Consider the following 11,090-nt stretch of genomic DNA (forward strand, 5'->3'; position numbering starts at 1 on the left):
TATTTTGTGTTCATTGTCTCTGAGATACCCTAACCCTACTGAGTTCTTTATCTATCCCTGCTTTGTCATACGTCTATGTTTGTTTACTATATGTGGGTATTTCTTTATACCCTTCACCTTAACATGCTCATGTAAAATGCTAATACTGGGTCAACAACCTCTGTGCACATACTTCTTTCATAATTAATCAATTACCCATTATGAAAAAAATGAAGAGAGCCCAATATAAGACTATATCATCATCAGCATATAGTAGTGAATGAATGAGAAATGATATAATCGAAGACTAAATCTACAGCTCCTCACTGCATGAGCAGACTGCACCTTACATGGGGACATGATGGTACAAAAGAGAGTCTGCTCTGGTATAGCTCTGTCATCTGATTTCTCAATTGTTCACTGCAGAAAGGTAATGAAGTACCCAAATCTAGACGGTTGGTAATTGATCCTGACGGCATGTGATAATGGACTGAATCCACCGATAGTACCATAACCATGATCTGTGTCTGGATTTCCTTGCACATCTGGTCCAGCATATCTCCAACGCTTGGTCAAGTGTCCCTCCTAAAAGTATGGCTCTGGTAATGCATGTGGAGGTGGTAACCTGCATGATCTAAAGACGTCAGTGATTGCACTCTGTCCTGTTATCCGCTGAGAGAGAGAGAGAGAGAGAGAGAGAGAGAGAGAGAGATTCCTGTTGAGTGAATCTGGACATACCTGCAAGTACATCATATTGCGAGTGAGTTTGGGCATACTGCAACTCACAAAGCCTAATTGGTCTTGACAATTCCCAAACCAATGCAAGCTCATTGTCACACATCAAATATCACCTCTCTGAACCCTTCAATCTTCCAGCTCCCATAAAATTTTCCAGTCCTCTAAAGTCATCAAGTGCCCATACCATCCAAGTACCTGCCCCACTGGCTTTGTGAATGACCTGTAAAAGACTCATTCAAATTCTGCCAACAAAAAAATGATAAAGAAAACTGAGCTTCAACTGTCCACATCCATATGCATCTCCTGTTTTGCTTGGGTGTGAGGTTCACATAGTTCTCTAATACCCGGTTGTAGTAGAGATGATTACTCCCAAAAGTCCAAGCAACTCATGAACATACCTGGGTATGGGCCATGTAGCAGTCACCCATTTTCTCATGGTCCCCAACCTGCTAACAACAGCTGCACTGGGATGCCCAACATTCGGTTGAAATGCAGTAGTGACATTTTCATGAAATACTATCCCTTCAGACAGCATTTGCACGTGTGCCACATCCCTTGCAATTGATCTTACCACTTCCTTGCAGCACTGAAGCAATCTGCAGTTGCCACTTTGAAGACCGGATTAGTTCCCTGCAAACTAGTAATAACCTTAGCTTGCATAACTACTTATGAGGCATCCTTACCTCTGAACAAAATCAGTGTAGCAGTTATCCAAAGAGAAATCTGCCTCATATGATCTGATTGGTGAGCACATTATCCAGAATGAAACTGAAACTTGAAAGGCTTTACACTCACGTCCATATGCTGTCTGTACTCACAAAAAAATGTCTCCTTGGTACTCAGGTATCTCAACACAATAGTTCTGAAATTTGCAAACGTTCAGCCTCCTTGCCATCCCACCTCACCAGAGCACTTCAGCAATCTTACGTATCTTTTGATATTTTCTAGCATGTACACGTCAACTTGCCTTCCAGCACATTTGTATAGATTTGTCATACGCGCAGACCACAATGAATATTTATCTGGATCCATATGGACAAGCTGTTGGAAGCATCTCAATCCAAGTTCTACATCCTCAAAGATTTTGCAAGCATTGAACAAGGCTGCCCATGTTCCATAAGACAGAGGACAATGCATCTCATGAAATTTCTCTGCCTCATACAAGTGTCCTGATTTTGCGAGAAGGTCAATCATACAGACGTAGTGTTCTTTTGTTGGAGCAACTCCATACTTTTCCCTCATCACTTTGAAGTACTGTTGCCCTACACTAAACATGCGAGATTGACCACATGCAGTAAGAACACATGTGAAAGCAGCAGCGTCTGCACTCACCCCCTGCTTTTGCATATTCTCAAAGCAGTGCACAGCCCTCTTCCCCTCATAATTTATGACATACGCTTGCATAATTGCTGTCCAAGCAGCAATATCCTGGATTGGCATTCTGTCAAATACATCTTGAGCTTCAGAAAGAAATCCCAATCTGGCATACATCTCAATCAAGCTGGTGCTTATAGTATTCCGGCTTTCAAAGCCCATGCGTACAGTGCTTGTGTGTGCTTCTAGACCCTTGCAGAATGCTCCAATATTACCACAAGATTTTAGAACACTGGAGAGTGTGACATGGGTGGGACACATACCATCTGCATGCAGTTGATTGAAGCATACAACTGCTTCATGCTCTCGTCGATGGTCAGTATAGGCAGTGATCAAAGCATTCCAAGAAATCACATCTCGATTTTTAAGGTTATCAAATGTTTCCTCGGCATCAGCAAAAACACCACATTTCGCATACATGTCAATGATAGTGTTTCCAATAGAAGTATCCTGTTCAAATCCTAGACTTACAATTGTGGAGTGTATTTGCCTGCCCTTGTCAAAACATCTACTGCTGCTGCATGCTTTCAACACACAAGCAAAGGTTACATCATTTGGAGGAAAACCTTCAACTTGCATCTGTTCAAAGCATCGTATTGCTTCCTCGTATGGACCATGTTCAGCATATCCTTCAAGCAATGCTGTCCATAAAACAACATCCTGAAATTTGACCTCATCAAATAGTTTCTGAGCTTCTGGGAGCAAACCACAATTTGCATACATGTCAACTAATGAAGTGTCAAGAAGAATGTCTTTTTGGATTCCTCTGTTTATGACTTCCATGTGCAAATTTTGTCCCTCGCCGATAGCTTCTTCCCTGCTACTTGCTTTCAAAAGAGATGACATTGTGATGATGTTTGGTAATATTCCCTCTATCTGCATCTGTTCAAAGTGATAGAGTGCTTCTTGGAGATGGCCACTTTCACCATATGCTGCAATAATAGCATTCCATGAAACAATATCCCGGTGAGGCAGCTCCTTAAACAGTTCTTGGGCCTCTAAAAGGAAGTTGCACTTGCCATACATATCAATCAAAGTGTTACCAACAAAAAGATTGCCCTCATAACCATCCACTGCAATTTCTTTATGGATTTCTTGACCCCGGTGAATGTCCTTCAATTCAGCAGAGACTTTCAAAAGACTCACTAGTGTATAGCTGCTTGCATGCACACCTATGTGATTCATATTATGGAATACAAAGAAAGCACAATCTAGCTGATCACAATCACTGTATCCCATTATTAGGGATGTCCATGAATACTCATTTGGAGAAGCCAACTTGCTAAAAACTTGCTTCGCATCAGACAAACTTCCACACTCAACAAACATGGGCACAGTGCGGTTGCAAATAGGATCATAAGTATCTAGACCACAGAAGCAGATATGTAAGTGCAAATGTTTGGCTTTTACCAGATCCTTTTCTAGCTTGCAGTTGTGCACCATAAATAAGAGCGCTTCAACTAGAGGTATTCCAACCACTGAGCTGAAGTCTCCTTGTAGGTTCAACGTATCCAAGCAAATCCCATTTTCAAGCAGCATCGTCTCGATGCTTGAGCTTGCCTTGCACCTTCTTGCTGGTGACCTGGCCCGGCTAGGATTTGGGGAGTCCAAAAATGCCTGTACGTTTCGACGGCTTGCTTTTGCATGTACAGTTGTGCAGCTAAAACGACATAGTGATTTCTTTCTGTGCAAATGAATAACGCCCAGGACCCCCCCTGACATACCATTCTCAAGAGCAGGAGGTTTTGGATTTGCCTGTCAGAGTTCATACAAGATTCATAAAAAATAAAGTCGATAGTTAGGAATTGGAGGAGAATTTTTTCAACTACACCTGCAGAGGGAATATGTAGCATTTAAGCAAGACATCTTATGTTTCGCAGATGCGAAAGCCACTCACTCCATCTGTCCTTCTGCCCTCAGTTTCCGCGAATGCTTCCTTCCATGTGAACTCTGTGTGGTGTTGCAGCCTAATCACCATATCTGCAGGGGAAACAGATTAATCTTCCAGACTGTGTAATGCTGCAGTCTGACACCTATGCAAAACCACATATGCAGCCGTGGAGAAGAAGAGCAATTTACCGTTTGTTGAGTCTGATAAGCAGCATCATTTTGAAGAGGACATTGGAGGTCGAATTCCAGATTAAGCTTTCGGTCTGACTTGAATATCTGCGTCCTTCACTGTCTTTGAAGATGGGAATGCGCTCAATCGTCTTGTGCGTTCATCACGGTTAAGTGCAGACAAGGCCATGGAACGATTGGGGAAAGATCAGACCAATATTAAAGAATGAGTTAAAACCATAATCTCAGAAAATTTAATATAAGGTGACTCGAGATTTAATGATAAGCCATTGCCCTCGGAGCAATATGGTTTCACATTTGGAAGGCAAATACAAGATGCTATTCTAAATTTGATTGCGACCATTGACTCAGCACTCGCTAGTAGTGGAGTGGTGGGCAAGATGATGTCCTAGTCAATATGGACTTTGAAAAAGCACACGACCACATGTCGTTGGAGTTCATCATAATCTTGCTAGAAGCATTAGGTTTTGGTCCAAAGTTTGTCCCAAGGTTTGTCGAGATGATTAAGACATTGTTCACCAATGTTGAGGCTCAAGTTTATGTGAATGGTTCACTATCTAAGCCCTTCGCACTTAGTGTTGAGATATTTGCAATCACACCTATTGTAGCCTCTTTGTATGAGGCAATTCTGGGCTTAGGACATGTAGGCAGACTAAATCCCATATGCATAGAAAGGGAAAACTACTACCATCCAACAACTATAAAGCATTGTACTTGACTACCACTTTTCATATGGAATGAATACAATGCATTTGTTTTATACTTTCAGTTAAGTATCTTGTCTTTGTCAATCCTACACAAGATTGTGTTTATAAGTCCAAGCTGCCAGCTTGGAACCTAATTCACTTGTGTAACAGTTTGTCTCTACTTGTCTATGTCATCATGAGTTTGGTTGTCATCTTCCACCCGCCATGGCATCTGTCGTGCTCTAGATCCGTGTCTTCTGACATGGTATCAGAGCCCAATCGAGCATGGCATGACTCCCTTCTCTGCTATGTTAGTCCCTCTTAACCTCAAGTCAGCTCAATGAGTTTATCTCTCCACTTACTCCACCTTGGCAGTCATAGTCAGGTCTGCACCTATCTTCCTTCAAGCTTCTATAACTTTCTCTACATGGCATATCTCTCCAGGCTCCCTGCTGAAGATTTATTTCTTGACTCCCAAGGCTTCTCTACATCACATAAGAACTTGACATTGCCCTATCTACTACTCAGCATTGTCCTTTCTCTCAAGTCTTGTCCTGTGTGGCCTCCATAGCCAGGCAATACCTAATCACCTTGGAGCCCCTGGATCTCACACTACAAGCCATTATTCATCATGATTCCTTCCAGGGAAATCTTCATTGACTTCAAGCGCACCTTCTTAGCACATCATGTTGTCCCAACATTTGTGCTACTTCAGCCCAGCATTTCGAGAGAACAAGCGCGTTGTTCAAAATAAGGCGCAATCTAATTAGTACACTGTTTTCCTCCTATGCGCAGCGCATCTGGTCTAAGACCATGGGGCTTTGGAAGCCCATATCATAAGCTTTCTTTCTATAAAAAAAGTTTGGGAAATGATCAAGTGCGCAGTCCAAACAGAATGAAATACCAGGCTGCCTTAGAAACCCTAAATCACACTCCATAGCCAAGATTACTTAAAGCTTCAATTTTCTTCATTTTCTCACTCCTCTTGGCACACTCAAGCTCCTACCATTCTGAACTAAGTAATCACTCAGTGTTTAGCAAATATTTCATCAACCAAGCTTTGGAAGATTTGGAGAAATCAAAGCTCAACAGGACAACATCATTGCTACTACAAGTCTCAAGCTCTTCAATATCTCACTCTTTTCAGTCAAGTAGAGTCCTACCATTCAAGATCTGCTACAACACTCAGTCTTCCAGCAAATATTTAATTGATTTACCATCAAGAAGGGGTTTCAAGCTAAAGGGGTAACATCAAATACCAAGCAACGAGAATCGTCATCTTCAAAACCATAGTATCTTTTGATACTACATAGCGGGATTTGATGTTAACCCCAAGTCGAGATGGCGGAAAAATGAAGGAAAGAGTAAAAGGAAGATGGAAAAAGAGCAAAGACACGCAGGCGGCCTCTAAAGATGAACCGGGGCAAAATGCGCAACTTTAAATTAAAAGGCGCCTCCAAAAACTCAAAAAACTCTTGTAAAAAAGTGCCAGGCTCCCTCCTGTGCCGATTGTAAAATATTAGATGGGCGTAAGCTAGAGGCATAAGGCTAGAAGAGGGAAATGGAAAAAGGACCTTGCCACAATGGTCGGTCATGTAAAAAAGGGGATGGGTGCCCATGGGATTTTAGGGTTTGTATATATAAAGTTCAAAAAGTAAATAAAAGCTCATTCTTTTGGTGTGTGGCAACAAGAGTCTTCTTCTTCTTCTCTCCTTCTCATCTTCTTGCTTGTGTGTGCTCTTGAGAGAGGGAGTGTGAGAGTGTGAGGGAGTGAGTGTGTGAGAGTGAGGGATCAAGAGGATGAAGCTTTTCACCATCTCCTCTTCTCTTCTTCTCTTCTCTTCTCTTCTCTCTTCTTGCGCGCACGGCTATGGAGGATGGAGCTTGGAGGTGGAGAAGGCTTGAGAATGCTTGAGCTTGCATCTAGGATCGTGGAGCTACCGGCGTGTGTGAGAGAGGAGGCAACTCATATCGGTATTAAGGTAAGCTCACTACACTCGTAGGATCGACGGCGCATCGGCTAGGTGAGAGATAGCCATTAGAGCTCGCTTGGAACGCTTGAAACAATAAGCGGTCCGTGGGTCTTGGCGGTTAAGCGAAAGCTTCCACATTTTGGTTCCGTTGTCGGGACCAACGGATTCAAGCGTGAGCACTTGCGCGCCTCATATCGAGCATCGAAGTAAGGGATTCATCCCCGAAACAGAGCTTGAGATAGGTAGGAAGTTTGGGTGTTTTTTATCTTCAAAACAATTAAGTATTTTGGGTTATTTTATTTGTTTGATGATTGGGAAACATGGAGAAATCATTTCAGTGTTTTGCTTTCGATTCTTGTTGCATTTAGAGTAGGTTAGGATTAGGAAATCGTACCAGAGAAGGGTAGGGTTTATTGTTGCAAAACAGGGCAAAAATCGTGCAAAAAATAGCAAAAAGCTCCCTTGTGATGCCTAAGATTGGGAAGTGAGTAATTGGGGGCACCAACACCATACCCGGGAAGGGGTATAAGAGCCAAGAGGCCAAGGGAGGACTCATTTGCAACCATTTTAGTGAGAGAGAGAGAGAGAGAGAGAGCTATTGCCCGATTCGATTCGATCGCACCAACGACGAGCCCACCACTCTATCTAGGTATATGAATCCCTTCCCTTACCCCCTTAGGTAGGATCTGGAAGTTTGTGCCTGATATGATTGAGTAAATCACAAGGAACGATCGAAATCAAACTCGTGCTGTCGACGTGCACCACGCTTGGCCCGTCTGAACGGTCACTTTTGGGCCGAGTCCCAGAATCGGCCCTCGGCCCTATTTTGCTCGGCCCACTCGGCCCAAACCCTAATTGGCCCACTCGGCCCAAACCTACTCAGCTCGTTCGAGTCTACCATTCGGACCGCGAACCAATTCGGCCCTCTGCTACATGTCAAACTCGATCCTCAGCCCAACTGCCTCGGCCCAATTGCCTCAGCCCGTCCGAGCGACCTCATCCGAATTGACCACTCAACCCGTCCAAGCCAGTCTGTCCGAGTGACTTCGTCCGAGTCCGCTCCTCGGCCCATCCGAGCCCACCCTGTCCAAGGCCCAAATTCGACCCTCGGCCCATGCGCCTCGGCCCGTCCGAGTGACCCACTCGGGCCCTGCAATTCGGACCAGTTGGGCCGAGTGTAGATTTTTACCAAATTTTCAGAAGTTTGACTTGACCCGGCTAGAACTCAGCAGCGCAAACTGTCAAAAGCCCTTAGGACGCTCAGAACTTGATTCTGACACACGGAATAGGCAAAATCGTAGGGCGCAGCCGCTTAGCAACTAGAAGTAGGTAGTTGCTAGACCTAGAGACCTAGGTGAAAACCGCTGAGTTGTAAAGCCTGATTGGATATAAAACGAACGAGGCAACATATTAGGGAAACCCTAAACCCTGCCAAGACCCCCGCCAGAAAATTGACCAACAAGCCTGTTAGGCCCAAAACAACATGAGAGTGCGTAAGACGCCTAGAAATTGGTTGCTGCACTCACCCTAAATTTTCGCACTTGAAGTACACTTAAGGAAACTGAAAGATGCGGTTGGTACACCGCCCATGAATAATAGCTAGATGACAGCTATCCTTATCTACTCTAGTTCGTGGCTCAGTTAGTATGCCACCTTAGTTAGTTGAGTTTGTTTTGAGACCCATATATAGGGTTCTTCTATTTCTTTGTATGTGAGTTCTTTTGGCTTACACAACTAAGAAGAGGAAAACTGTTTTTCAGCCTCCACCCTTGTGTGTATTCCCCCATTGTGCAAGCAAGAAAGCTACAAGTGAGACTCCTTCCTTCTCTCCCACAATCTTGACATGGTATCAGAGCCTTGTTCGTGGTAAGGAGCTCAAGAAAGCAAGCCAAGCTCGCGGTGTTCTGGTAAGAGGAGCAGTGTTGCTTTCATTTTCTGTTTTGGGAGCAGATCTCTGCAGGTAGCACAGTCGAAAATTGCAAGAGTGCATTGTCTCAGGTTGAGATGCCCTTTGCGGTGAAGTAAGAGGGCGGTATATGCTGCGGGACAGGGCTTTAGCCCTTGGCGACCCTGTTTTTTTGATTTGAGGCCATTTCGGGGCCTGTTTTGGAGGCGGAAGTTTTCTACACGCACTTAGGAAAAGGCCATGTTTTATGTTGTGCGACCACTGTTCTACAAGTCGATGAAAAGTTACCACAGAAATTGCATCGTATGCTTGTGTGCAGAGACATTGGGAGTTACAGAATCATCATTGGTTCCTGTTTATGCAAAATCGTCACTAGGAAGTGACTATGTGGTCAAATACCACTTTCGCCAGTTTTGCAGATTTGCCCTTGTGAGGCTGAAGCTGTGTTCTCTGCAGTGACAGAATTTTTTGCAGTATTCTGTAATGGCGTCTGATTCTCTTTCACAGATTGTCACTGAAAAGCTTGACAAGAAAAACTTCCAAGCATGGAAGTTTAGAATGACGAATTTTCTTATGGAAAAAGGATATTGGGAATTTGTTGCAGGAAATGAAGAAGAACCAGTTCTTCCTGATGTTCCCAATCAACAGCAAATGCAGGCATTCAAAGCATGGCATGAGAGAGCCAGGAAAGTTATGTACTGGCTGTCTATTAGTATTTCAGACTCTATGATTGTGCATATTTAGGATGCAAGTACGCCAAAGGAGGCATGGGATACTTTGTCAAAAATGTATAGCACAAATACGCAAGCCAGGAAAATGCAGCTCAAGCAAGAGTTGCATAATGTGCAAATAGAAAATATGAGCATCAATGACTACCACATGAAGGTGAAGAAGATTGCAGATACACTTGCTTCCATTGGGTCGCCAGTGGAAGATGATGATTTAGTTTCTGTGACCTTGAATGGTCTAGGAAAGGATTATGCATAGTTTCGAACATCCATTTCCATCCGTGAAAGATTTCCTGATTTTGAGGAGTTGATTGCTCTTCTAATTTCTGAGGAGCAGAGAAATGGTGGTGCATCTTCTTCAGGAGGAACTTCAAAAGAAGCTGTCTTCTACTCAAATGCTCGAAGAGGTAGAGGCAGAGTTAGAGGAGGCCGATTTGGAGGCCGAGAACGAGGAACTATATAAGGCTTTGGCAGGCAACTCAAGCTTGCAGCGAGACGCGCTAGCTAGGGTCTTTAAGGAAGCCATCCGAGTTGACGATTAGCTGAAGGAATGAAGCTCTAGGAGCTCGAACTCTGAGCAAACCAACTCGCGAAATTCAGAGAGAGCGTTAGCCTCGAGTGAGCAATCAGCCCCATCATCCTAGGATAAGGGGAAAACCACCGAGACAAACCAAGACTTGGCTGACGTTAAGATGGAATTAGCCAAGTTGCAAGACATGTTGAGACGACCAATGCGCCCGCATATCCAATGCGTGTACTGTGGCGGAAACCACTTGCCAGCCGAGTGTCAAGACCCTAGGTCAAGACCTTGCGCTAACTACGGTAGGTTCGGTCATGACATCGCGCATTGTAGATTGCCAAGAAGACTTCCATACTCACAACCATACGGCCAGCCTTACCAAGCGAATAGGCCGCAGCCATTTTTCGGAAGGGGAGCCCCATTGGCCCTCCCTGCACCTAACGACATTAAGCCAGCTGTTCCTAGGATGGAAATAAGTCCTACAGGCATTCCAAGACCGTCCAGTCCTAACCCATCCACCGAGTGACACTCCTGTCCACTATGTGGAAGAACCAAACGAGCAAGAAGCTTACGTTTGCCCTTACGTCTCGCATGACGATGAGGGCAACGCTGTTCTCATGGATTATCGCCCTGTACCGGTGATGGCGTTAGGAAGAGGATGAGGTAAAGGCCTAGGAGGGCAAATGCAGTGTTAACCCCAACACGAAGAAAGCAAAAGGAAGTGGAAAAGACGCAGGGCAAAGGCGGAAAAAAGGTAGCCCGACTGAAGAAAGAAAATGAGAAAAGGCCAAAAGTGCAAGGGCAACCTTAAAAGTCCAAGGCAAAGGCAAAAGGAGAAAGGCGCATTTTAAAATAAAAAGGTGCACCCTGAAATCTTGTAAAAGAGCGCCCGGCTCTCACCCGTGCAATTTGTAAATGTAGATGGGCAGTGGACAGGAAGCTAGGAAAATAGAAGGACAATGGGAAAAAGGGCCTAGGCTATGGCCGGCCATGTAAAAATGGAAAAAGGGGATGACCGCCCACCAAAAGGGATTTAGGGTTTTGTATATAAAGTTGAAAAGTGAATGAGAAGCTCATTCTTGTGTGTGGCCAAAAGTAGCTCTCCTC

General features: G+C 44.2%; 2 protein-coding genes across 3 annotated transcripts; both read right to left on the reverse strand.

Moving 5' to 3' along the window:
• Positions 1-250: 250 nt before the first annotated feature.
• Positions 251-1,538, reverse strand: LOC148021186 (uncharacterized). The gene is made up of 3 exons (XM_087699021.1): positions 1,401-1,538; positions 1,116-1,313; positions 251-937 (listed from the first exon to the last, which is right to left on the reverse strand). The coding sequence occupies exons 1-3, from the start codon at positions 1,469-1,471 to the stop codon at positions 844-846; spliced, it is 363 nt and encodes a 120-aa protein (XP_087555147.1). The 5' UTR covers positions 1,472-1,538; the 3' UTR covers positions 251-843.
• LOC148021185 (pentatricopeptide repeat-containing protein At1g06140, mitochondrial-like) lies at positions 251-4,448 on the reverse strand. 2 transcript variants are annotated; one of them, XR_015694687.1, is made up of 4 exons: positions 4,171-4,448; positions 3,989-4,071; positions 718-3,846; positions 251-604 (listed from the first exon to the last, which is right to left on the reverse strand). XR_015694687.1 is itself a non-coding variant. In XM_087699020.1 (3 exons), exons 2-3 carry the CDS (start codon positions 4,067-4,069, stop codon positions 1,597-1,599), a joined length of 2,331 nt encoding a protein of 776 aa, XP_087555146.1. In that variant the 5' UTR covers positions 4,070-4,071; positions 4,171-4,448; the 3' UTR covers positions 251-1,596. The 2 variants fall into 2 exon arrangements, 1 of the variants encoding a protein (XP_087555146.1); XM_087699020.1 differs by having other exon boundaries at positions 251-3,846.
• Positions 4,449-11,090: the final 6,642 nt, after the last annotated feature.

This window comes from Lygodium microphyllum, chromosome 18 (genome assembly GCF_053477565.2).
Source record: "Lygodium microphyllum isolate KBCC chromosome 18, Lygodium_microphyllum_v1.1.10, whole genome shotgun sequence".
In the NCBI taxonomy this organism is placed as follows: domain Eukaryota; kingdom Viridiplantae; phylum Streptophyta; class Polypodiopsida; order Schizaeales; family Lygodiaceae; genus Lygodium; species Lygodium microphyllum.

Excerpts from the sequence above, each read along its gene's own strand:
- LOC148021186 (XM_087699021.1), bottom strand. The coding sequence starts at position 1,471 with ATGTGCTCACCAATCAGATCATATGAGGCAGATTTCTCTTTGGATAAC. Across the intron at positions 1,314-1,400 it reads TACACTGATTTTGTTCAGAG|ATTGCTTCAGTGCTGCAAGG; the intron begins GTAAGGATGCCT and ends TGGCAACTGCAG. Across the intron at positions 938-1,115 it reads GCTACATGGCCCATACCCAG|GTCATTCACAAAGCCAGTGG; the intron begins GTATGTTCATGA and ends AGTCTTTTACAG.
- LOC148021185 (XM_087699020.1), bottom strand. The coding sequence starts at position 4,069 with ATGGTGATTAGGCTGCAACACCACACAGAGTTCACATGGAAGGAAGCA. Across the intron at positions 3,847-3,988 it reads AGGGCAGAAGGACAGATGGA|GCAAATCCAAAACCTCCTGC; the intron begins GTGAGTGGCTTT and ends GAACTCTGACAG.